The 27,377-nt window shown below is 44.8% G+C and overlaps 1 protein-coding gene across 1 annotated transcript; it reads right to left on the bottom strand.

Annotated features, from left to right (window-relative positions):
- Nucleotides 1-1,201: 1,201 nt before the first annotated feature.
- IHO1 (interactor of HORMAD1 1) lies at nt 1,202-27,377 on the bottom strand. Its single transcript, XM_069866135.1, has 9 exons — nt 27,236-27,377; nt 22,334-22,390; nt 15,244-15,310; nt 14,836-14,995; nt 13,320-13,477; nt 11,397-11,445; nt 10,653-10,740; nt 3,317-3,420; nt 1,202-2,521 (listed from the first exon to the last, which is right to left on the bottom strand). Exons 1-9 carry the CDS (start codon nt 27,375-27,377, stop codon nt 1,202-1,204), a joined length of 2,145 nt encoding a protein of 714 aa, XP_069722236.1.

Genomic DNA, 27,377 nt, shown 5'->3' with positions numbered 1-27,377 from the left:
ATCTTGCCTCTCCTGAAAAAACAATGCAACGATACTGGACTTCTGTGAAGACACAATGAGTTTATTAAAGCCAGGAAACAGGGATCCCAGTCTCCCCTGCTTGGGATGACAAGCTCAGACCAGTTGGATTTGTGGCAACAGACTTGTTTCATCAACACCGAAATGCTTCTTTTGATGATAATGTGTCAGATCAAAAATCAAACGTGATACAAATGCCTGAAGAAGTCACAGCTGGGTACCCTGGCAAGCATCGCTTGGTGGGAACTGGGGCTGCCCAGTGATCCCAGTGCTATAAATGCCAGAGTAGGTGGGCAGGCTGGTCCTGTCTGACTTGGAAATCTGCATGTGTGGAGCATCTGCTCACTTGAGAGGTGCAAGGTTCTGGAGGCTGAGAACTATCCACCATCTGCTGAATATGATTGTCACATCTCTTGGCTTCTGTTTGAGAACCAGTGCCCTTGAAAAGTGAGTGTTGGAGAATTCCCTAATTAGTTAAGAGATATATAAGGCAAATAAGATAGGAACTGAATAATTTCCCGAATTTTCTGAAACAAAAAAATTTCAGCCTTAAAGGAGAAGAAATGCAATAGCTGATGAACCTGAGATTCTGGGATTCCTCTTTCCTTAGCTAAACCTGACCCTGTCCAAGTCTCACAACTCCTGGGACAAATCTGAACCTTATAAAAATCAACCGGAACAATGTTCCTACTGCCTAGGGAGCTGAAAACCTGAACTTCCAGACATGAAAACCAACATAGCGACTATAAGCGAGAAACAGAGTAAAGCCTGTGGCCACAGAGATTCTGTTACCTCCACTGCATTGAAAAGTAGATCTCAGTGTTAAATCTGATCAAGCTGCACGTCTGTGCTCTGCCAGCCCTCTCCTCCCCAGTGAGAGTCTTGGCAGATTCCACAGGTGCTTCTCTGCTGTGTAAATACGACGGTAACTGGAGCCTGCGGCGTCTCTGCTGGGAGCAGGGAGGTAAAGTAATACAGATCCCATCAGTTTTCCAAGCTATGGGAGGGCTTTCCCTCAGATCCAACACTGTCCTTTACAATTTATCAGCCTGGGCAAAAAGACTTTCAAACATCCAGGCATGAGCCTTGTCTCTGACTGAGCAGGTAACACATCTAAAGGAATAAATTGCAACTGAGGTGGCCAAGGCTGTGCTGAGGACTCCAAACATGAAACAAAACCCCCTCAGTCAGAATAATCACTATCAAAATCTAAAGAGCAACAGGCCATATTCTGCTGAGCCAGGGTATTGGCAGGATGTGGTTTCTTAGAGCTTGCAGGGCTTTGGAGACTGAAGCAGCTCATCTGATCTTCACCTACTGAGCTGCACAGGGAAAGTACATTCTGCTGGGGAGAGGAATCCCAGAAATTATGTTTTACACCAGAAACATTTGCTCTTTTTTTAATTTCCAAACTTTTCTTCCTCCTGTCTGCAAGTTGTTGCAGGCTTTTGTTGGAGCAAGGCACTGATGGGAAATTCTTTGTGAGCCTCGACTGAGCGCTGCTGAGGAGCTGCTGACTAGGGGCTGCAAAAACTGAATTAGAGCTCTCTAAATTGAAGGCAACCATGTATCTGGGAAGGGTTTTTTTTCTGGAGCTTTCCAACTCAATAATGCCATTTGCCTTCCTTTGCCTCAGCCCACCATCAGCACGTCGAGAGAGCTCCCCTTTTCTCATAGCAGGGCACATTTTCTTCTTCCCCATTGCTTTATTCCAGGGGATCCTTGTTGGCTTCTGTTTCGCTTTGCTCCCGACAGCTGTATTCTCCACTTCAATGTCTGTGGACAGGTTATCGTCTGTTTGCTCAGACACATCTTTCTGTACAGAAAGGTGGCAAAGCTGAGGCTGCCTCTGTTGTGACGGTGTCACGGTTCCAAATCCTCGAGTGCCTCTCCTGATCGCCTTCCTCAGCGGAGTTCGTAGAGGCAGCTCCTGCGGTACAGAACAGTGTTTCTTCTGACTGCCTGCAGAAAAGTGACTGCTAGCGCAGCACAGGCAGAGACGGTTAGCACTGCTCGTTATTTCTGAACCATATTTCACCTCCTGCACAGAGGTGTTTGCTCTGCCGTGCGCTGCTGCAGCAGTGGGACTGACTTTCCCTCCTGGAGCTGCGTTCAGGTCACCGTCAGGTACGCTGTTCCCGGTGCCCTGGTTCCTCGTGGCGGAGTGTCCGTGCTGCTTTCCCGATGACATGAGGGGAGATGGAGGCTGATCCAAGGAGCCACAAAGCCCCCTGCCCTGGCAGCAGGGCCAGTGAGTGTTCTTACCCTGAGCACAGCCCTGGCACGGGCCAGGGGAGGTCTGGGAAGAATTATCTGCCATGTGGGGTGGGGGTCTGGCACTGGAAATGAACTCGTGCAGCTCGGCTAAGGTGTTGGGGAGCTTCAGGAAGCCAAGTTCTTCACACAGCTTCAGGTGCCGATCACTCAGCTGAGCCGGCAGTGTCTCCAGACTCTCCTTCAGCTGCTGGACACTGGATTTCACATCCAGAATCTCCACATCTTTCTGGGGAGACAGTGAACAGAGCAGAAGCAGTAAGCAACTGCATTTGCATTAAATTTGCAAATCTAACTGCATTAAACAGTGCAATAATAGTATTCAGACAAGGAGCTTCTAGGTATTATGTGTCAGCTGAACACCTTAAGTCGTGTATCAACCCAAAGACAGCAATTTTTATCTCCCTGTGTAATACATGGTCTCAAACTGTCCCAAAAGTACGAGGTTTGGGGTTGGGGCACATCTCTAACCCACTGTGACACCCTTTCTCCCAGGAGTGCTTCCTTCTCACGCACTGGCATGACACATCCTTGCTGAAAGCAATTCTTGCAGCAGGGTCTTTGTAGAAACCGGACCTGCCCAGGAGGTTTCTGACAGTTCATTTTCTTTTGTTTCTGCCACTCACTTGTTCCTTTTTCACCTCTTTTTTTATTCTTTTCCCCGGGAAGCCATCCTGCTGAAGGGAGAAAGCACTGCTGTCCCCTCGCAGACATGCACTGCGCCACCAGTGTGAGGGAGCAGTGCTCCACCCTGGCATGCCACGACAGGGCACTGTTGGGCTCCCTGCTCACTGTCCAGGGCTTCCCCAGAGCTTGCAGCACTGTTGCAAGTTCTTGGGTGAGCATCAGGCAGTATGCGACCCAGAATTAGCATTTTAATACGTCTTTCTCCCTTCATTACAACAGGAGCAGCCTAGTTTATAATCCAGCATTTGAAGGCAATTTAATATTCAGTGAGTGTTTTAAAGAAGCGGCAGAAATTCAGAACGAAGATTCAGAATAAAAGATTAATTTCTGCACTTACGGCTGCAAGTCTCCGCTCCATCTCCAGCAGTGCCTGCTCCATTTGGCTTTTATCTGCTAGAGCTTTCAGCACCGAGCCACAGTGACTTTGAAGAGCATCTTGCACTAAACAGGGAAATCAATAAAAACCACATTTGGTCTTTCATTTGTAAATGTGAATAAAGTACTATCAATACTATTGCTACTTCCTCCATGGCTTGGCCTGAAATACTTCACTCTGCTGTGCAACCCTGGTGATTCGCCCGCTGAGATCTCCCCGAGCCTCGAGCGATGAACAATAGGGTAGATGTTTAATGCAAAGCATTTGAAATTTATAAGATGTTGTGTATAGGCCAAACCTCATTTACTGTGCTCTATTAATACAGCAGCTGGAGATGAACGGCTACGTGGAGCTGCAAGAGGCAGTTGTCTCAGCACAAGGAAGGCTGAGGCTCAGTTGTTTGCCAACAGCACAACAGGCATGGCCACAGGAGGGGGACCACAGTATAGCTGACCCACCCCAGGATAACCAGCCCTCTTCTGGAAACAGCTGGTGGTAAATGGGAGATTGAACCTGTGATGGGAAGAACATCATTGCTGATAACAGGAGGGAAGTTCAGGAGGGTCATGGCTAGAAGTGCATCCAGAGATTGAAAAACACAGGAGCCCGGTAACTGAAAGAAAGCTGCCTGAAGGGATAGTGGGAAATTATAAAGGAGTGTGCAAAGAACTGAAATTTATAGTTGCTGGGTAGAGGAAGAGATGGGGTCAGAAACCATCTGAACCAGGGAGCTGTGCCCAGGCGGTGGGGACCCCGGCAGTGTCCTGCAGGGGCAGGGAGACCCTGGAAGGATTTAAATTGGAGAAAGATGCTCTTGGCTTCAGTCAGTCTTGTTGAAAAAATGATAAAAATTAGTTATTTTTGTGATATGATTGGACAATGATGTGACTTCCCCTAGGAAGATGAAGCTATTCTTCTAGGAGACACTGCTGTGCCTGATACGCTGCAGCACAAGAATGGGGAGGTGAAAAAATCCTTAGCAGTCTTATGGAAGTTTTTCTTTAAAATTGTAAATTAGGATGGAAAAAAAAGTACTTTTTGCTAGACTTGTCTGTTCTTTGCTGGGAACAGCCCAGGAGGGTGTGTACAGTTGGTGTGGCTGGGTTGGAGCATTGGCTGGTTGGAACAAAACAGGATGCAAAGTTCTCCTGCTAAAAATAATGCATTGCTAAGCCAATAGGCTGGAATAACTGAAACTCTGGAGTCCTGGAGTAGGACTCCCTGTCCAAGAAAAAGCTGAATAAAGCCTGCATTCCAACGAGAGCTCTGCAATTAATTAATCCTCTTTTGCTAAAGATCCAATGCGCTTGCTTGACTTTGATGTTGGTGGAGCTGAAAGCCCGGCTGAAGCTATTCCTGCACGTGGAGTATTTATCTCGGCTCTTCAGTGCAGCATCTCTCGCCCCAGAGGTGTGTGTTCACAGGCTGCAGAGCCACAGGGCAGTCGAGATCTCTCCTTCTCCTGCCCACCTATTTTCATTAAGCTTGCAGGGATTTAATTAGCTCGGTGAGCTATGCCCTCCTGTCAAACTCTAGATGGAATTGGTCAAAGAGTTACAAACTATTAGAGAGAGGCAGGGAAGAAGTGATCATAAAGGCTTTGAAAAACCAGGGGCATTTAAAAAAGGCACATTTAGGAAGGAAGAAAGGAAAGAGATCTGAGCAATTATGGGCTTACTAGTTTGCTCTCATACTGTGCAAGGTTTTAGAATAGACTTTAAGGGAAAGAGTACTCAAAGACATGGAGGGAAACAGAATAAAAAGGAACAAGATTTTATAAAAGGTGGATTGTGCCTTACTAAAGTAATACATTAGAATAAGAGAGGTGACTTCTTAGACAAAGGCAATGCAGTGGCCTTTCTGTAGATTCCAACAGAGCTTTTCAGTGGAAGTTGTCACATAATATGAAAAAAAGCCGAGAAATATTAAGTGGATAAGCCTCAATTAAAGGGAAGACATCAGCTCTTGAGAGAAGTGGCATGAGAGGAAGGGATGACTTTGGAAGGTGCTCCTCAAGACCCGCTTAAAATCTGCTATAGTCACCTGGGTGCAAAAGCCAGTGGGCATTTAGGTGATTATCAGGTTACACAGAGACACAAATGCCAGCACCAAGGGCTAGGAGTGAGACAGGGCAGAGTGGGGTGCAGGGTGTGCACTCCCTGGCTGATGGGAACGGCTCTGCACCCCAGGGTGGCTGGAAGCCCACGCACAGTCCCAGTCGATTGAACTGGGACACGTGCAGAGAAAAGCTACAAGATAATTGAAGTGCTTAGGTGATAATCTCTTATGAAAGGAGATTGAAAGCGTTTGGCTTATTCAGCCATGCACACCAGAGGTGCCTGGTGGCACGGGGTGGAAGGTGCTGCTCAGGTGCAGCGAGGCTGATGTTCGAGGGACAGGGCGCCTGCTGAGAACAGCGGGGAGCCCCTGTCAGGCTGTATTTTAATCTTTATTTGCCTTCCTCCGAAGGAGCGGTGCTTGGGAACAGTGCACACTGCTCTCATCTGTGAGAAGGAGCCCTACAATTGCCTCATCCATGTATCTTCCTCACATGTGTCAAGTTAAACCTCCTCCCGGACCCAGCCTCAGGGGGAATTATTCCATTTTATTAGGATGCCCATCATCCCACAGCTTTGTCTTGTTCTCTGTAGGAGTGCAGCTGATTTCTGAGGCTTATCTGCACTTACTTCAACTAATAAGCTCTCTGCTGCTGCATGCAATTTGGTTGCCCCTGCTCTGTCTCCGCCGTTTTTAAGCTTTTAGTCTTTTGCTCTGACAGATTTAGACTTTTTTTTTTTTTTTTGCAGATCACCAGAGGAAAGCTGTGGCTTGCAGATGGGTTTGAAACAGTGGAATAAAGGTTTGAGTGGGTCTTTTTAGTCTTTGCATCTCATTGGTTAGACATAAGGGCTACCTGCAATCCAAGAATAGGTTTTTGGGCAGTCTGCCAGCCCCCTCCTGGCCTGCAAGCTTATAGAGAGGAGGAGAGCAGCAGTGACTGAAGGAGGAAACTCCTTTCATGTCACTCCATCACCTTCCATCTCTGCATAGCGAGGGTACAGGAAGGCCAGCATCATCAAGCTTACCTCATCTTGCTGCTCTTCCTCATGCACTTAATTTTAGCTCAGAATTATTTTTAAAACTTTCTGATTTCCCTGATCTGTCTGTTCTTTTACAACATGGTATCCTCACTCTAAAAATAGCACTGCATCCACTGGGCTTGTGATCTGCACATACATTTGACTCAGCGTGCTGCAGGCAAGCAACCAACAGCCAGTCCTTTGAATGCGTTTCATTTGTACGTGTAGGAGTATTCTGCAGAAAAAAACCCTCAGTACAGAGGAGGGGCACTATCCTTCCCTCTCTGGCTCCCATACCAGAGGAATGTTCAGACTTGTCAAACACTACGAAACAAAACAAAAATGAGCATTAATCTAGCCCTAAATATCAGGCTCTGAGATGGCCAAACTAGATCAGATCAGACCCTGTTAGTCAAGTCTCTTGTCTTTGAAAATGATCAAGAATGGCTGCTTCAGAGAAAGTTTTCTTCAAACAAACCCTGCAGCAGATAGCTGTTGAATAACTTGATCATAGAGGGAAGATCTTTACTCTGTTAATGGGTAGCTTATGTACAGACTTGTGCCTCTGAAGGTGTTTAACTCTAAACAAAGCAGTTTTTTACAACATAGAACATGGCTGTGTTTTGATTTGCTGTACCATTGGTTTTGGATGATGCTGTTTACATTAATAACATATGGAATGTGAAATCTGGCATGAGATGAAAGGCTGTAGGATCTCAGGGTGGGTCTGCCACCCTGTGCTGCAGAGCATTCCCCACAAATCAGCCTGCACTCGGGTGCAGCTGCGCTCCTAACACCTGAAAACTACAGCCTGAGCAGCCAAGGGAGGGAGCGTCAGCCTCCCAGCCTTGGAATATTAAACAGCTACTGCTTCTGATGCCTATCTATCATCATTTATGCAACTCATCCTGAGATTGGCACTGACAGGGCAGAGGCTTTAAATAACACTTTGGAGAGAGATTGGTTCCTCCACACTCCGGTTCAGCAAGGGAAATAGGAGGTTATATAAAACTGGTAAGACACAAGCAAGGAAGACAGCTATGGAGCTCGGTAGATCACTGTGTTTTCTGGGCAGTAAGTGAGCTGTGACAGAGGGTGAGACATTTGAGCTGCCACAGCTGCATCTTGTTCAGGTATACCCTGAACAGTCAGCTGGTTTGTGCCTCCTTATCCTGGCTCCCCTTCTGCAGCACGGCAGAAAGCATCTGCAACAGAGAACCATGGGATGAGCTGCCCTGGTCTCAGTCTGCTCTCTGGCAGGTAGAGCACAAAGCACTCAGGTGTGGCATTGAGAAGTTCCAGTATTCACCAAGACAACCACACACCTTCTCACCATCCATGCTGAGGCGTTTTAGAGTCTTGTTAGGTCCCTAATCTCAACAACTTTCATTGCCAGTCGCTGCACAGCTAGTGAGCGCCTGCACGGGAAAGGTTTTAAATGTTTTGACTTTTCAATCGATACAGAATATAAGGGAATCTGGACTGAGTGTCCCAGTCTGGGCCGTGCTGTTCACAGTAAACAAGCTCAAATCCCACTGTTATAAACACAGCAAATTTCCCAGGAAACCTTGCCAGCAGCTACTGGGCTTCCAGAGTCTCGAAGCAAATCATGTTTGAAAACTGCCCACTAGGCACTGTATTTTGTCAGAGAATTGCTAGCTCCTACCTCTGTAAGGGACATAGTTCATGTTATTTTGCCACCCTTGCTGGCAGGAGCATCAGAGGATTGCTTGTGGTGTGATGGCTGGTAATGTTCTTCTCATTTGCAATGAAGTCAAGGTGGTGCGGAGGATATGGCTGTTACAAGTAGTCACAGCTGGAACTACCAGATACCAGGAAAGCAAAGCAGTTCAGCAAGGGCTGAGCTGTGAAAATTGGGATTTGTATTAAAAACCAGAAAGTTTTGATGGTAGTGTGGGTATATAAATGAAAATAAGACAAATATAAGAATAAATTAGTTACAGGAGCTGAAATCAGAAGGAAATGATGAGCAGGCAAGTCAACTAGAAAAACCTTATGTAAGGTGGCAGAACTGAGGACACAGGGTATGCTTGCCTCTTTCCATCTCTGTGCACAGCGCGCTGAGGTGTGTGCAGGGAACAGAGCAGCTGTGCCTCTGCAGAAGCTGCTCAGGCAAATGTTCTCCCATCTCCAGTGCCAGACAGCTCTAGCCACTGTGCGCAAGCACATATGAGCAAACCCTCAAGGGAGAACATTTTTTAATCTTACTGCGCAGAGCACGCCAGCCCAACAGCATTTGGAAATATATTTTGGAAAATATTTTCTGTTTTGTTCTCACCCGGTGCCTGTGCAGACGGTGCCAAGTGCGCTTGCTGCCCGCTGCTATAAACAAGGCTTGTGATACTCCTTGCATGCTTTTAAAGACAGTCTTGATTTGAAGTTCCACCTTTCTTTGCTTTTCTGAGCTGTTTGAATGTCCTGGTGTGCTACTTCTCTCTTTGAAGAGAGGCTCTTCATCTTCTGCATTCCTCTCCTACATGTGAAATCCTCCACTGCCAATGGCTTAACACATCTCTACCGTGTCACCCACATCCCAAGGGACTGTATCATCAGTCACTGGCGTTCGGTGCATTATCAGCTCTGAATGTAGCTCTTTATCACCTGAGTTTTGGAATTTTATATCATTTTTTCAAAGAAACTGCCTCAGTAGGGACCTTTTCAAGGCACTAGTACAAGTATTTATTTAGTAGGAACTTAATTACCCGTCACTGTGATATCAGTCAAATGGCAGTGTTTATCAGCAATTAACCAGTGACAGCTGAACCTCCCAGAAATATAAAAAGAACAACATTGTGGAGTATGTGATGATTTTCATTATATATTCAGCATTCTGCAGCATAATACATTACAGAAAGTGCCAATTTTTCTTTTCAATTGCTTTGAAAATCTAGCAGCAGGCACCTCTGGGAGGTTTCTCATTTCATTCAAAGCACATTTATTTAAAACGGGTATGGAAAAGACACAGGACAGCTGAGCAAATGGTATGGAATAAAGAGGGGCAATCGTGAACAATAGATTTGATTTTCAGTGCCATGACAACAATTTCTGTGCAAGAGGTATATGAAATTAGTCAGAGTACTGCTGCAGAGGGGACAAGTTGAGGCACTGAAGTAATTAGGAGGTCGGCAAATGCATTATAGGAAGCTTGTTGTGCTGGCCAAAGCAGATAGATTTCTGCTTATGCTAAGGTCCCACCAAAGAGCACTTGCCAAGCACAGCAAGGGAGTGTTCTTAGCATAACAAGACTGGTATTTCGAATGAAGCTATCGCAGCCTCAAGCAGAATGCACCAGAGTTAAAGGGTAACTGTCAAAGCTGTGCTTCGTGGAAGCCCCGTTTTGTGGCCCAGTAAATATTACAGTGCTTTTGTGAAGGTCTGCTGCCTTGAAGTCTCAAGGTATAACTCATTCCACAGTTCTTGTGTGTATTAAATCCAGTCTCTTGCTCTTGCACAGAGTAGGGCAAGCACAGAGCAGAGTCCTGACAGGGTGTTGATAAAAAAATAATGCCAGGACTAAAAAGTAACACACACCCAAAGGCTCAGATCTAAGGCCAATTAGAAACAATTTCTCTGAAGCACTTTCCCTCAGTCAAAACTGCTGTGACTAGCCACTTCAGAGGTGGAGCTGTTCAAAAGCATTTTCCATTATTGGCTTTTTTGGGAAGTCACTTTTTTATCATGGCAATAGTGTGCTTCACGATGTGCTTCTTACTCAAGAAATGAACAGTACTAGTTTTGCTCATATCTAATACGCAATCACTTCAAGTGTAGAAGAAGGATGGAAGACTTCAAACTAACACGTGAAAATCTGAGAAAGCCCTAAAAACCGAAACTGGATAGTCAGGATATAAATATCTAAGTTATTTTTACTGTGTGTTCCATTAGTGCTCCAGATAGTCTAAAAACGATCATACTCAGGCAGAATACAAAACCAAAGAGGTGTATTTATCTATGCCTGCATGACATCTGACCATGCAACACCTAAGTTCTCTGACATAGCACAAGAGAATAGAGAAAAGGAATGGAAAAACAGGCAAGTCCATACCATGGACAAGTCTTATTTGCTTTTCTGCATTATGAAGGGTTGCTGTGAGTGGCATGACCTGCCTAGTTCACCCCAGCCTGGAGGCAAGACGTTGACATTCAGCAGTTTGACTGTGCCCTCTGCTGTTAACAGAAATACAAAAAGGACTTACGTGTCTTGGAAATGGTTTCTAGGTGCTCCAAAACAGATTGGTTTCTTGAGTCAAACATTTCTCCAAACTTGTCCAAGCATGCTTGCAGCTTCCAAAACAAAGGTAAACGAGAAAATTAATGCATTGCCCTTCCTTCGTTTGCAGAAACACAGCCTCAAATGTAACAGAACAACTACTTCAACTCATGGCGTGGAACACCCTGAAAATGGTTATTTATCTGTAGCTTGGAACAGTTTGTCCAGCTGTTGGTTGCAACCCCAAAGGAGATCTGGAAGGGCTCAAAAGGCTCCTGAAATGTTGCAGAAGTCTTAACAGATTTTGAAACAGCAATACTAATCTGTAAAAAAACATTAATAATAACATAAATCAAAATAATTATAACAATGTTGGGGGAGACACCTTCGCCTTTAGACAGTAAGACCACACTAACTTATTCCCAGGAGCAGACTGAAGGAAGAAAGAATTTATATTTGCAGACATCCATTACAGCCCTTTTTTGCTCCAGAGACCCAGAAGAATTCCACTGCTGACCATGAGGCAAGGCCCTGAAGACCTCGACCCTACGGACAGCCCACAAAGACAATGGTATATGCAAAAAAATTGACAATTGTTGGTATAAAGTACTCGAGTGCTCAAGACAAATAGCATAATAATTCAAATATCAGCACAGTAAATGAGAGAAGGTGAATGCTTTGCAGCATTTCTAACTGCATAATTCTGCAATATGAATTGGAATTAACTTACCCCTTGAAGCTTGTCTTTGATACTTGAAATAAAGGTGCTTAATACTTCTCTAAAATGAAAAAAAAAACAAGCATAAACGAGACATGTAAGTTACTGAAATAGGCAGAGACTGAAAAGATTACAGTAAACATGAGACATGAAACACTGCAGGGCTTAAGCACAGAAGTGTGCTTACTTCAGGGGGCATAACCCTTTAAAGTCTTACTTCAGCGAGCATAACCCTTACTTGTTTTACAAAAGTATGGATTCTGATATGTAGAGTAATAAAAAACCATGTGTATACACATGCACATATATCTCCTATACATGAAATTATATTATTTTTTTAAACTCTTTCATTTTTGGCTTAGAATTTATGCCTGTTTGAAAGTTTTAGTTGGCATTTACACAACTGTCTATTAGCTACTGGAGTGTTACCACGATGCCACCTGCTCCAGAAGGACCCAGCCTCGGCAGGGGTGATGTGCCAGTTGCTGGGTAAATGAGTGTTGTATTTGGACTAAAATAACTGGGTGAAAAATACAGGAAAAACTTCAGTATCAACAAAGCCCAAGTCAGGAAGAACAAATACTGCAAATCTTTTTCTCCTGAGATTATGCCTGTGGCTTCTGCTCTGCGTCCTTTTAAGTCGAGCGAGCCTACCAGGAAGCAGGCTGTGTTCATTATTAACCTATCGAACCAAAATGCAAAAGCGGTTGCTAAGCAAAGTGATAACCTGTTTCCTGTCTGAAGGTTCAGGTCATTTTAAATCAACCATGTAGTGATCCAAATTGCAACAGCCAGAAAGGTGGAGACCAGGTAGAGTCTAGTTATGAGATTTAAGCAAGGCTTCTGAAATCTTTCTAGCCTTAGGGAAAGGAAGATATTCATTTTATTAGTCAAACTTGCGGGGGATGTAAACTGATAAATTATACGTTTATCTTTGTAAAGATAATATAGATGTTTCCATAAACAAGCTTCTAATCTGGGAGTGTGTCTGGAGTGTAGGAGGAAGCATAATTCATTTAAAGAAGAAATGAAGGATAATTAAGAGTTCTGCCTAAACATTTAAAACTATTTGTTCATTTCTCATAATTCACTTAAAAGATCCTCCTCTTCTCTAATAGGTACTAGGGAATCAAATTTTACCTTATCAGAAGCGTAGTGCCCTTTGCAAACGAGAGAGAGGTACATAGCATGGTTTAATCAAAGGCTCTTAATAACAATGCATTTCACTTTGGATGTTACATTACAAAATGTACAGTGCCAAGAATTATTTATAGGTGCACTGGGGAGTTTGCCATTTCATTTCATTTTTGAGCTCGAAATGGTAGCTTGTTCCTTAAAGTCCTTTAGGACCTATCTGTGCATTTTATTCTTAAAATCTGACAAACAGCAGATGCAAATTACATTAGCTAATTAACACTTGTCTGTTACCAAAAACTCAAAATATAAAAATCTTGTATACAAGTAAACTCCTAGAGATTTGTGCAGATCTATAAAGGTTTAACCATTGCATCTTGCACTGCACAAAGCATGCTTGGCAATATCCTCCTCTGGCCTAAACGTGAAGGCTGACCTCAGAGTCCCTTTAATCAGTCCCCACACAGTCTATAAAATTTTGAGAAATACAGGCTCTTGCAGAGAATCAATACAGAAAAAACCCCTGCTGATTAGATAAAGAAGGACAAAGATAAATTCAGGTTAGAATTATGTTGTTCCTTGTGGCTTATGGCTGAGTGTGTTACATAAATCACATTGCAAATAAACCCTGTTCTCTTATCCTGTGACTCTTTCCAGTCAGAGATTATTTAAAACCTGAAAAGATACTTTTGTTGGAGAAATAAGCAGCTACGTCACGTATGATTTTTAATAGGAGAAGAAGGAGCTGCAGGGAGTGATAACCAGCAGCACAGAAAGAATTTCCAGTAGATGTCTACATACCGATCATATTTGTCCTTTATTTTGTTCTTATTCAATTCAAAATTTTCCAAGACACTTTTCACCCTTCCTGCACCAAAAATAAATGAACCTTTTTCTTTTGTGTCTTCATCGAATAACTGTGGTTTTGTCTGGTATTTGGTAAAAATACTGGGCTCGCTCTGTTGCATAAAAGAAAGAAAAATGTTAAAGGATAAAAATAATCAGAACATTAATTAGGAAAAACCATTTGTGTACCCAGCACTTCGCAGACAGAGATCATAGCGATTAGATGTGACAGATTAGGCTGGACGAGCAGATTAAGAATTTAATGAGATTATGGCTCACTTAGAGTGCCCTGTTAGATCTACTCAATGTGGAATTGAGACCATCCTGAATTCCTCCAGACTCAGGCTTTTCTCTCATCTTGAGGATTTTCAGGTGGTTGTGATTATCAGGGGTGTGGATTTTTTTGCCTGTATGTTCAACATGGAGACTAGAAATGAATTCTAGTGCTCCTGGAATCGTCACCGGGAGAACCCTGTGCAGGAATCTAAAGAAAATCCTATTGAATTTCCTGGTGGGTGACATCATTTTTGCTGCCAACTAGCAACATCACCAGACTGCGGATGAGTTTTTCACATGCTTCAATAAACATTCCAGAACAAGAAATTTAATATTGTTATGAAAGCTGTAAAGACCTCCCTCATTCTATAAACTTTCCAGACACTGTGTGACTGAAATAGAAATGCCTTTTCCTTAAGAAGTAAGAAAATGCAAATTCCGTTATATTTTCTTCTTTCATCGTGAAGAGTGAATTTCCTTTTTTGTGTCTGCTGAAAAGCTGTTGCAGTTAACAGACAAGATCTTTGGCAAAATGCAGAGGACAGCAGATAGGGACTTGAGCTGAAGGAAAGCCTAGGGCCACTGAGCTGTCAACACAGCTCTTTCCTAATAATTGCTCTGAGGTGTCTTTATTCAGATCTGATGGTATCTGTTAGCGGTGCAGGAACTATTTTAGTGAGGCTGGTAACACTAGAAATCACAGGAGAAATATTCTGAGTGTAGAAGCTTTTCAACCAAAACCATTCAAGCACATGCCCTGACAACAGTACAACAAGGTAATTTTCAGTCAGTACTGAAGTAAATACTGAATAACTTTGTCACTTGCAAAAAGCTACTGGAGAGGAACACAGTATTTTTCAAAGACAAATAGATGTGATATACTCCCATAGCTAGGTGGTCTAAAGTCATTAGCCTGAGAGTAATTTAATGTTATTTGAGTAATTAAAAAAATGTGAATAAAGAAAATAAAACCTATCTCAACAATTATTTATAGTAACATGTTATGAATACTAGTTTTTTGGCCAACCAGGTTGCTACTTTGTCCAGTTATAGTCAGTACATTTATGTATCAAGAGGATAACTCGAATCCAGCATTACTAACATTTGTGAGCGTTACCACCTGGTTTCAGCATTTTCCATTGACTTGGAATGGTGGCTGTGTGCCTGCACGGGGCTGAGCGAGAGCGAGACTCACGTCCTGGGAGTTGTGCTGTCCCAGCTGCGTGCCCAGCTCCAGCGGTGCCACTGCCAACTGCACGTTCTCCGGGCAGAACTGGGAGCCGAAGAGCAGCTGAGAATCGCTCAAACTTGAGTGGTCACTAGGAGCGCTGCTCCGGGTGGAAAACTTATTAGGCCTGAAACAGGGCAGAGCAAATTGTGAATGAGTCTTGAGCAATTAAAAAGCCAACTACAGCTCCTTACACGTCCTGCTGGAACTGTTTAAGCATGACCCACACCAACATGTTCATTTCCACTCTCCACTTGGAGGGCGCCACCCTATAACTGGATAATATTTAAGAGCATGCTTGTGATACACGAAGCAAACTGTCCCATCTTACTCTGCCACATCCTTACAAAGGCAGCGCGGCAGACCTGCACTCACCTTACAGGGTAGAAGGTGTTTCTCCAGTATGTCCTGCATACAGAAGACTGAAGCCAGGACTGGCCACCTAACTCAGCTCACCCTGCCTGCCTGGTCAGTCAGTCCAACATCAAGGGACAGCTTGGGGTTTGCTCCTAGTAAGTGCCAGCTCTCTCCCTTTTCACTCCTCCACGTAATAATTTCTGCCCTAACTCAGATGCTACTCACCTTATTTGGAAGGCACTTGCAATAGAGTAAACATTTCTGACTGATAGATAACACTTCTTGGGCACTTATTCTCCAGATGCCTTCAGTCTGACAACAAATAAATAGGTAGCATATGGCTGCACAAATCAATCTGAATTATTAGACATATTTCAGACTTAATATGCTACTCAAAAATTCCCTTCTCGCTGCTGCCTGTTGCCCAAATAAACCTTTTGCAGCTTGCCTTGACTTTGTTTACGTTGCTCTGATTCTACTCCTCTTCAGAAGCACAGCTTCTACTGCTTTATAGACTAGGCTCGTGGCACAGTACCAGCTTCCCTCAGACAAGGGTTTCCCTGCACAGCTGCACTGCCTCTTGTTGTGTTGGAGGCTGGCTTCAATCTTTTGCTAGCAAAGATACAGACTTTTTTTCATTTTCCCATAATTGCTATTCCATTGCTCCACATCCACAAGGTCCAACAGAGTGCTTAGGCTAGGTCCAAAGGTACGAAAAGCTGGGACAGGCTTATACACTCAGTTCTTGCTGTTTTTTAAGCTACCAAAATGGAGACGTGTTGCTGCCTTTGGAACTGGGAATTACAGACCAAAATTAATGAAAAATACTCTCATGCATGGTTTTCCTTCTATCTCAAATCACATAACCAAAGGAGAAAGAACAGGAAACTAATTAATGTGTATAACAAAAGATGATCACCCCAACGTTTATTAGCAGTGACGTGTTTGGTTAATCCCCAGTTCTGGAAGGAGCCCAAACATCATACACACCACAGAGAAGGGATTGAACTGCTCAGTTTCCCTCTTCAATAAATACTGGTGTCAGTGGTAATATCGTATTAATATTTTTGGCTTTGAGCTCACTGAGTACACTGAGCTGCAGGCAAAAATAGGTGAGGTATGGGTTTCTGGATTCTCAAAAAGCCTGATAAATCTGTCTGAATTCAAAACTTCCCCTTTGATGTGCGTGTGGACCCCAAATCAACTAAAAAAGAAATCTGACTACAACTCTCACTATCACAGCTTCTTGTTTGCATCTCAGCAAAGCTTTGTTTAAAGAAAAAAAAATCCAGCCAGCATGTCAGGGAGAGATAGGCTCACATGGGCTGCCGTGACCCCGTATGGGCAGGACCCCTGCTTGCAATGTGGGCAGCACATCTCCTGTGCCAGTTTTCTCAATCTGCCTGTCTTCTAGGCAAAAGCCCTCCCTCTCACTTTAAGGAAGGGGTTTTATAATCCCCAAGTGCTTCACTGTCTTGTCAAACTCCCTTTGAAAGTGTCTGGTACAACTGTTGAAAATCACGTCCCACACCTTTCTCATTTTCTCAGTCCTTTCACATTACTTAATGCCTGAAGCACAAGATTCCTATTGCAAATCATTTTATGACTGGTATTTTGAGGAGTATTAGAGCTGAGAGGACTTTATGAGCCAAGGGACTTCCTAGGCTCACTCTGCACTGACACAATGACCAAAGGTGGCTGTCGACTGCTCTGGAGCCTAATTTTTCTGTCTTAAGTTCACTGCTTCAAGTGGATGGGTTAGGAATGATGGCACTTCTGCAAATTAGAGGGGAAGACCAACAGACGTCTCTTAAATACACTCATTCCCCTGAGCACTGCATTTCTTTCTCCCTTGCTTAACACTGCAGACATTTAATTTACTAACAAGACCATCTGGGCAAGACATCAGCCTGGCCACACTTGGCCCTGGCCTATGGTGGTGAGATCAGACAACTGGGATCAGATCAGTGACCGGACCCATGATCAGGCAATCACAGCGCTTCTAACCACATGATCATTCCCTTCAGGATGCCTGAGCTGCAGGGACCCTTCCTAAATATAACCCCTTCCTAAATATACCCCCTTCCTAAATATAACCCCATCCCAGCTATTTAACCCCAGTTGGAAGTCCCTCCTAGGTAATGCAATAGTTCACCCCCGGAGAACTTGTAGCTTTCCGCTAACATGAGCCATTCCACAAGTTGGACACACATTTGTGCCCATAATGTTCCTATGGCACTAGCATATGCGTCCAAAGCAGGAACAGATTTAGACATGCCAGGCAAGTTCTTCTCAGCTCCAAAAAACACTAAATCATCCTCTGCTGACCAATGGAATGAGTGCTTTTTCCCACCTAACTTTGTGCAAGCTACTGTGATATTGGCAACTCCAACCTTTTCTGTGTTATGAGTGTGATCTAAAAAATCTGCAGCCCTCTGCGCATCTGAGGAGTCAGCTTGTTCTTCTTAGTTTCAGCTTCCCTGCTGCCAGTGGGAATTTCCACTTCACAGAAGAATTGAGATCTTTTGGGAGCTCCTTTCATTTATCTAAGTTCTAATTTCTATTTCCAAACATTTTAGCACAACCATATGCAAGCGTTCACCTTTCATTCAAAGGCTCTGCCTTGCCCCCAAACAGCTGTCAGATACAACACACCAAGAGAAACACAGCATGTGATAAATATCCTCTTATTGCGTTTCCTAGGGACACTGACAAGCTAACATTCATAAATATAAATTATTGCTCTTTTTAAAAATGAGTAATTTTTACTCTGTTGTTTGGATCCATCCTGTGCGCCAACACCAAGGTTTAAGAGTCATCTGGAAAAGCAAACTGAGTCTTTCACAACTTGCAAAATAACATTTATCCACTGTGCTGCTGTAAGTGATTCTATTTGGTTCTGTCATCCCCATGGAACCTGTGCCAACATTCCTCTTCTTCCCAAGCACTGTGGGTGAAGCTCACTTATGCCTTCCTGGCACATTTCTTCAAAGTGCAGCAAAGCTTCTTTCCCAAAGAAGAGATCTTTTTCTCCTGGTTGTAATCTTGAGTAAGATCAGTGCCAGAAAGTTCCTTTCCCTTCTGATTCCCCTCCTGAAAAACTCCAGCCCTTTCTGCCTCTCCTCATTTATGGACCAGAGCCGCATCACAACAAACCCCGTTGAAATTCTGGGAGTTGTTGTTCACCCTTTTTTTCTCCTGGCTTTAGTCTGTATCTATAGGAACTGTCTCTAGCTCTGCTATGCTGCTCTTGTTGTCACTATTTGCTGCCTGCCAGTGCGTTCAACAAATGAGCAAGGATCAGCGTTGGCTTTGGGTGCAAAGAAACCTCATCATCCAGGGCCTGGAGGAGTTTAAATCAAGGAAGTTCAGCTGCTGTTGCAGCTTCCAGCCATTTATGACCTCTTCACTGGAAATGACTACATTTTTTTTCTGCTTTCCGTCCCCTGGAACGGCATGACCTGCTTGCTAGAAATAATTTCCATCTTATTCTAAAAGGAATTTCTACAAACACATTTTGGCATTGGCTCTAATGCACTAACCACAACAAAATTCCTTTTGGTTGTTCAGCTCAGATACTGCCTCCAGTGTCCAGATTTCAGGCTCAACGTCCTTCTGGTCTTGTTTTAATTCCTGAAGGTCATTTTTACTTTCTATGAGCCACTCTATTATTCATTTGGCTGTGATTCAATACTGCCCAGACATTTCTCACCTTGGAAACCGTGTTAGTCCTTTGTCCTGAGACAGTCACTGGTCACAGGGGCTCGCAGGCCGTTTTCCTTATGAGGAGATTGGGATTTCCATGGAGCAGACTTGTTTACTTACACAAAACGTATCCCTGACTATATTAAGAATTAGACATGTGGAGACAGGGCTTTTGCTCCCCGAGTCCGAACCCATCTTCCAGCCTGCACTTGCAGCTCCAGTTTTTCATTCCTCCAAGGCTTGGGATTTTTACGGCTGCTCTTTCAATCTTTGTCCCGGCAGTCTCCTTCATTTTCTGCTTATTCTGGGACCTTAAGGAGACTTCAGAATATGTGGCCCTGCTATGTGGGATGAAATTTCATGGGATAATGGATTGAGTGAGGTTGTTAAATCTGGAAGTTTTTTATCTCAACAGTAGAAATAAGCCATAGAGAGTAATGGCCCAAGTAGACCTTAACATCCTTACAGTATCCTTTTTGAATGCCCCTTTAAGATTTTCATCATATGTTGCTTACATACATTCTGCTTCTGACGCCTTTGGAATTAGGTATATTAGTAGCTTTTATGCCTCCAGCAAGTTACTGTTTTTCCCATGGAACAAGAAAATTCTCATAACTTCAATTTAAAATCATAATATGTTGGTTTCTATTTTTGATTGCCTTTAATTTCTTGCATTTTCAGTAGTCATTTATACCATGCCAGTCTGGTACTGATCTTTCTTGCATCTGATCTGATCTGATCTGATAGCTGGCATGCAATTTTTCTGAGCTTCAACATGAGGTCTAAATAATATATATGCCTCAGGCAAGCATTTAACCCTTTTGGCTGTCCAGTTTAATTTCTTTTTAGCAAGCTTCCTCATTACTACATCAGTGTCTTTTCTGAAATTAAAGAATAATGGATTTTTTTTCTTCTGTTACTCTTGTGGAGATGCTGACTCCAGTTCACCATGGTCACCTTAGGGTTGCACTACAAGAAGGACACTTGATTGCAGGTCTTGTGATGGCTCAGGGCCAAGGTGAGATGTGCCTCTTCCCCTGGGAGTGCCCTGGCTGAGGCAGGTGTTTATGGTCTCTGAAAATGTACTTGCAGCATCACGTCCCTGTGATGCTTAACCAGTCAATAAAAGGCTGATTGATACATCACTGCTTTTGAGGCTGCTGTTCTCACACCCTCTGCGATCTTTCTTCATGAGCCCTGCTGTCGGGGCAGGTAGCAGCACTGCTCTAATGTAGCACTTCCCTAATTAGGTCTGGCTTTCAGTCCACAAAAATTGTGTCATTTGTCGATACACTTAAATTGAGTCTAAGTTATCTCCACAGTATAGCTGTCATTCTGTCCATGTGATGCCCTCCCACCTCCTTATATAACTGGCACTCTGATATTAGAGTGTCCAACCACACTATCTGCCTTCTCCTGCGTTTCTAGGATCTCTACTGTGTCAATATTCATACATTAAAGAGGTAAAACAAGGACTTTGGATCCCCCACCCCATTTCTCAGGCTGCTAGCGGTTACAGAGAAACACATGCACATCTGACAGATAGATAATGAACAAAACCCAGAGCAATCTTGGGCTTCTGCAGAACCGCTGCTGGGAGGGTATTGTGCCACTGGAGCTCTGCGTTTCCTAGGCACCTGGTGGCAGCTGCGCTCAGAAGTAACACCCTGACTCAAACTTGCAAAGAACGCACAGTGTGATTCATGCCCTGCCTAGATTATATGCTGTTTTTATGTTTCATTTTTAAAGACAGCATTCGGGGGATTACACAGCATACCCCCTGCTACGGTGAGGAAGGTTTCTAGTAACAGAAGTGAGTTAGGAAAAAGTAATCAACACCCTTCCCCCTATTTCAACACACCCTCTTTCTCTCTCTTCTGTAAGTAACTTTTTCTCCATTAGAAAAAGCTAGTTAGCCTCCTGAGAACCTTCTCCCCCTTCACAACTCCCCCCAAAACACAGCTGCACTTTTCAGCAACATTTTATGCCCTAATGGATGCTTTTTCAACTCACTTGCAAAAAATGTGGAATGCTGAGGAATGGGTGTTAAAATCTTGTCTGTGTTTTCTTCCTGCATTAATGAGTTAAAAGAAAAGACTTTGTAGGTGACAGGATACCTTAGAAGAGCAAGGAATTCAAATGATTCCTCTCCAAACAGACATCTCTACTTCTTCCATGTATTTCCTTTCCTATTGCCTGACTCCACAGAATGATTTATATGTACATAAGAAACGTATATGTATTTTATATACATTCTCTGAACTTCCCCTGCTCAGTCTCTGACCAGAAAGAAAGTGGCAGGTTTTTTAACTACTTAGAAGTAACTTCTTGAAAACAAAAATTTTTTAAAAAAGATATCTACAGGTACCAAGAAGACAATGGAATTATGCAATGTGTATTTATAAAGACAAAACCATGATGGTTATAAACATGTTTTCCCCTGAACTGGCTCCCCTTTGACCATTGCATCTGTGCAAAATTCAATTAATTCACATATATATGACAAATATTTTTATAATGGGTAAGGAAATTACTATTTTGTCTTCATCATCATCCATCATGGCGGTAAGACCAGGCCAGAGAGACAGCATGACTAAAACTGTGAATTTGAACAGTTAGTTATATAAGTGGGTTATTTAACTAACAGAGGCTCAAAGGACCAAATTTATCAACTAGCTTCTCCAGAGTCAAACAAGGAATAAATCTTGCTCTCTTTTTCAGTCATGTGACGCATAAGGTGATGCTCTGCTGTAGAAAATGTAGCCTGTCTTATGTATTTACTCTCCAGATGTTTACATCCAAGTGATGTTTGCTGTTTCACTATATATTTTAGAGAGTTTTAGCTGCTCTTTGACTTCTGCTGGGAAAAAACTAAGTGGTGCCTATTAATGCAGCGTATGGACTAACTCCAGAGTTACATAATGTGTAACTGCACTGCAAATCACGACTCATTTTACCTACCCTCTGCACAAGGCAAGAGGGAACCTTTAACTTATCTGACCAGATGTAGCTAGACCACAGCACTGCCCCGAACACGCCCCGAACAAACCAGCTTTCCGCCGATGCCGGTTTCCAGATTCCCAGCCACGATGGATCCATCTCAGTGCCCAGCAGGCCGGGAGCGACACAGGCACAAACAAGATGATGGAGCTGGCTAATTAGGCATCATTAACCACACCACAATTAACCATAGAGCAACTTCAGTTGTGTTTCTCCGAATCACTATCAAACACCCAAAGCGTTTAATTTCGCGTATCATTTCCTCACCCGCTTTGCTCCCTACCCCACGGCCCGAGCTCACCCGGTGGCTGTCGGCGTGCTCAACATCTCCTTGATGTTCCAGACGTTAAAATTCATGTTTTTTTCGCAGCTGACAACCTCGTTCGGCGCTCCTGGCCCTCACCCGTGGCTTCGGCACCCACGGCCTCTGCTCCTGCGGTGGCCTTGCTGCCTCGCCGCCCTGCAGGGAGGAGGAAGGTGGAGAGAGAGACAGATAATTCCTGCTTGGAAGGAAGCATCCCTCGCTGTGGGGAGAGCCTGGGGATCACAGCCCCGCAGGCCCAGCGCTGGGCATGGTGGTGCCCCACGGGCCCTGCGCGCTCCAGGGGCCTCGAAGCCTGGTGTCAGGGTCCCTGAATCCCACCCCGGAGCCGTGGGTTCTTTGATCTCACCCTGGGGTGGTGGGTCCCTGGATCCCACCCCAGGGCTGGGACAGGCTGGAGAAGTGGGGCTGTGAGAACCTCGCCAGCTTCAACAGGGCCGAGGGCAAGGTCCTACCCCTGGGTCAATCCCCAATTTCAGTACAGGATCCAGGGGCTGACAGCCCCAGGGACGAGTTCCAGGGTGTAATAGAATCATAGAGTAGTTTGGGTTGGAAAGGACTTTAAAGATCATCTACTTCCACCCCCCTGTCACTAGATCAGGCTGCCTAAGGTCCATCCAACCTGGCCTTGAACCCCTCCAGGGATGGGGCAGCCACAGCCTCCCCTGGCAACCTGGGCCGGGGCCTCACCGCTCTCATCGTGAAGAAATTCTTCCTTATGTCTAGCCTAAATCTGCCCCTCTCCAGTTTATAGACACTGCCCCTAGATCTACCACTACAAGTCTTTGTGAACAGTCCTTCCCCATCTCTCTTGTAACCCCTTTCAGGTACTGGAAGGTCACTAATACGTCTCCTCAGAGCCTTCTCCAGGCTGAACAACCCAAACTCTCTCAGCCTGCCCTCGTATGAGAGGTGCTCCAGCCCTTGGATCATCCTTTTAGCCTCCCCTGGACCCGTTCCAACAGCTCCATCTCCTTCTTATGTTAAGGATTCCAGAACCGGCCACAATACTCCAGGTGGAATCTCACAGGAGAGGAGCAGAGGGGCAGAATCATCTCACTCGTGGCTGGAAACTCAGCTCCAACCCAGGCTGCCCACAGCAGGTGCCCAGGCTGACCCTGCCACTCGACCAGAGAGCAAACCCTGGGAAACACAGGGCTATCCTGGAGAGGAAAAGGGGACTGGGATCCTGCAGCCTGAGGGCTGCTCTGACAGGAGCTCTTACTGCCTGGCCAGAGGCTGTGCGGTCTGTCGTGCAAATACCTCTTGCAGAAACGCAGAACAATTTAATTTCACCCATTAAAAGTATGACAAAAACCCCATCACCTAAACACTCACCAGAGAAAGATTCTTAAATATGGTTTTACTGGCATTTCCCCCTTGTACTTCTGATTCCTTTGTTTTCATGAGTGGAAAATAAGCATACTTGCTTGACTGCTCTTCTCTCCTTTAATTCAAAACACTTTCAATACTGGTCAAAATGTTTGGTTGCTGGTTCTGAAAGTACTCTCTGTAAGCACCAAACCACGGCAGAAATACTGTTGATATAAATTCATGGATAGTTTAGGGAAACCACTCACATTCTCCCCTTTATGGTCTTTAGGCTTTAGTATTAAAGGCACCCTGGAGCTCAGAGGTGTCAAAATAATGGCTTTCTTGATGTATATATCCGGTTTTCTAATCAAATCTCATAGAAATAAAGTTTTCACATAAAGAAAATAGATAATTCTGGACTTCTACCCATAAAAAAAATTCTTGGAGTGACTTCACTGTGCTTTTTGTGGATTATTGGTATTTATACCAGACTAGGTCTAGCATAAATAGCTGGAATTTATCGCAATGGCTTGTTAACTCTCAAATGCGTGATGAACCTCTAACAGGTTGATTTTCTAGCACTAGAGTGGGGAATTACTGCCTGAGTTGCGTTCTTGCTTCGGGGATGGGATAATGGCTGGGCTGTCCAAGGCAGCTGTGGGCTGGAAGGCAAAGCTTCCTCCAGAGAGCCATGTTGACAGGAATATTAATGTTTATTGTGCTTATTGAGTAAATAAAAGCCTTGTTGTGCTCCTGGACTTCCTACAGGTCTGTTATGTATCTTGGTGCACAGTGCTGTTGCCAAGAGACTCACTGTGCACCAGGTCCTATATGGCCCTGCATCATTTTACTGCTTGCAATTGGAAACTTGTTGAGAACTCCCTTCAGAAGAGGCTGTAGAGCCATGTACCCATTTACAGCACTTCCATTGCCCTGAGGAAAGGATTTGCTGGTGCTTTGTGCATCAGCAATAGGGCCTGGCGCGTTATTTTTGGCTGTTAATCACAGCTATTCCTATTTCTGTTGTGGCTGGAGCTTTCTGGTTTGAGTGTCTACAGAGTTTGTGGAATATGATAAATGAGATTTCTTTTTTCCATCTCTCCTGACAATGGAAAGAAATGTCTATAAGAAAAAAAAATATTTTCTTAATTATAGGTCTGACAGCTACCTCCTGTTCCACTCTCCCCTATCTGTAACACGCTCCGAGGAGATTAGCCATGTTGCCAGGCACTGGCTCGTAGTTCTCCTTATATCTGAAGTAACAGACTGTGCTTCTAGCGTTAGGGAGTGTGGCCACATACTTGAAGCCTTTCATTTAGTGAAAATTAGCAGAAGCTGCCAGGAGATAGATAGCAATATATTTGGTACATCCCTCAACATTTTTTTTCTTCATAGCGCATTTCATTAGAAACTCACAGGAACTCTTCAGTTAATAACATGTTGTTCTCCAAGGGCAGCCAGGGCCATCGTCCCTTTGCTTAACAATCACTCCATCCACCCCAAGATGTCCCTCTGCACTGTCCTGGCCGCTCTCTTCCTCTCATTCGAATGGGTTCCTGGTCCTGTTCCCAAAAGCAGAGACAGAAAAGAATGAGAAATACAGACTTTAAGGAGAGGCCATAGATTTCTGTTTGCCTCAAGTGGAAAAACCAAGGCAAAAGGCACTGCAGTGAGACAAAGTGCCAGAAAACCATGTGCGTGAGGCAAGGTGCTGCCAGGAAAAGGACAAACCCCATGCAGGGCAGTGACCACTAGCCCCACTACTGGAAAGACCGCAACAGTGAGTGGCATCTGAGCTGCGGCTTCCCCCTCTGGCATCTCCTAGCCGTCACAGCCAGCATCACCTTGAATTTGGTAAAAGTAGTGCTGGGCAGTCCGTGAGCTGTAGGAAAAGCTGCAAAGTTGGCACTCAGGGATGTCAATTTGATGGTGACTCAGCATCTGATTTATCCTGTCCATGCAATGTTCCTGCGGAAAAAACTTATTAATCAGGTCTGCGTTTCCAACACAGCTCCATGATTTAGGGTCCCCTATGATTAAAGTTTCAGTAAGCGTGGAGTTATATGCCTCGGTAGCTTTTGGAGAGGGCTATTGGGCTGGAGGGACATGCGAGTCAGGGCGTGCTGTGAAAATGGGGCTCAGCTGCAATATTCATAGGAGAAGTCTGGAGCCAGGTTATGCTCAGAGGACAGGGTCCCCCTGTCCAGACCCCTGGCACAGCACAACCTGATGACCTTGTCTGGCTGCCAGCACATCTCCCCAGCTGCCCAGGTACAGCTCAATCACTAATTTGGGGCTCCCTGTTGATGCTGGCTATGGCACAGTGGTGGTTTCTATGGCAACTCTAGAGGCAGATGCAGGCATGGCTTTAGCCAAGGTACCGCTAACCCAGGATATTCGTGTTGAAACATGATGTAACTATGTGTTACACCAGGACAGACCCTGCAGTAACCACACCAGGCAGGCAGCAGGGGCAATGGGGCAACAACACTGAAGACATCTCGTGAATAGTCGTCTCTAAATCATTTCCAACTTTCCCCGTGCCATCACACCTCCAGCAGATGGCGCAGCCTGACCCAGCGGTGTGCTGGATGCTGCCACACTCGATGGGATTCGGTTTCTCCTCTTTCTGGCCCCACTATCCATCCGAAGATTGCGCCGTCTGTCTTTTCTGAAAGGTCAGGCATCCGTGCTTGATATTTACCAAGACCTGTGAGATCTTCCTAGTGTCATATCATTAAAAGATCAAATCCCCTGCCTGTGTCTGTGACCGCTGCTCTATGCTTTAGGGCGTGTGAGTCTGCACGGAGCAAAGACCAATGAGATTTACACGAACTCATGGCACCGGGCAGCTGGCGAGACCCCCCTACCAGTCTCACTGTGCACCCCTGAATGTCACAGCCACCACCTATGTGGAGTTTATCTTCCCTTCCTGGTGCCAGTTAAATGGGAGATGAGGTGTTCCTGCCAGAGGGAGCTGGACACAGGTGGATACAGCTCTCCCAGGCACTGGATGCCCTCCATCCTTTGGGACAGGGCTCTGGTGCTGGATGGGGCCCAGGATCTCCAGCATCATTAGGCATCTCATCTTATTTCTCAGCATCCTGGCAGCCCTTGCTACTCTCTCCCCGCTCTTGTGCACTTCTCTCTCTTGACAAAGCCCCTCTCCTCTGCTGCCTTCATCCCTCACAGCCCCTTTGCTGACAGCAGCTGCTGCTCAGCGCTCTCCCTCTAAAAGGAGGGCACATCTTTACATCGCATTACTCTGCTTGCCCTGGCAGCGGGGAAAGGAGCAGAAGCCGCCCCTGCCCCACAGCACAGGGCTCTGCCAGAGAAAGGCTCATCAGGCTTTTCCTTGGGAGCTTGTCTCCCAGCAGGCTGCAACGCATAGAATCATAGAATTGTTTAGGTTGGAAAAGACTTTTAGATCATTGAGTCCAACCATAGACCAACACTGCCAAGCCATCACTAAACCATGTCCCTAAGCACCACACCTACACATTTAAATACCAGTCACCTCCAGGGAAGGTGACTCAACCACTTCCCTGGGCAGCCTGTTCCAATGCTTGACAACCCTTTTGGTGAAGAATTTTTTCCAGATATCCAGTCACAACTTGAGGCCATTTCCTCTCATCCTGTCACTTATTCCTTGGGAGAAGAGACCAATACCCACTTCATTATAACCTCCTTCCAGGGAGCTGTAGGGAGCAATAAAATCTCCCCTCAGCCTCCTCTTCTCTAGACCAAAGAGCCGCAGCTCCCTCAGCTGCTCCTCACAACGCTTGTGCTCCAGACCCTTCATCAGCTTCAT

The sequence above is a fragment of the Phaenicophaeus curvirostris genome, chromosome 11 (genome assembly GCF_032191515.1).
Source record: "Phaenicophaeus curvirostris isolate KB17595 chromosome 11, BPBGC_Pcur_1.0, whole genome shotgun sequence".
NCBI lineage: Eukaryota > Metazoa > Chordata > Aves > Cuculiformes > Cuculidae > Phaenicophaeus > Phaenicophaeus curvirostris.
The sequence above is the reverse complement of the archived record's forward strand: the minus strand, read 5'-3'. Positions and strand labels throughout refer to the sequence as shown.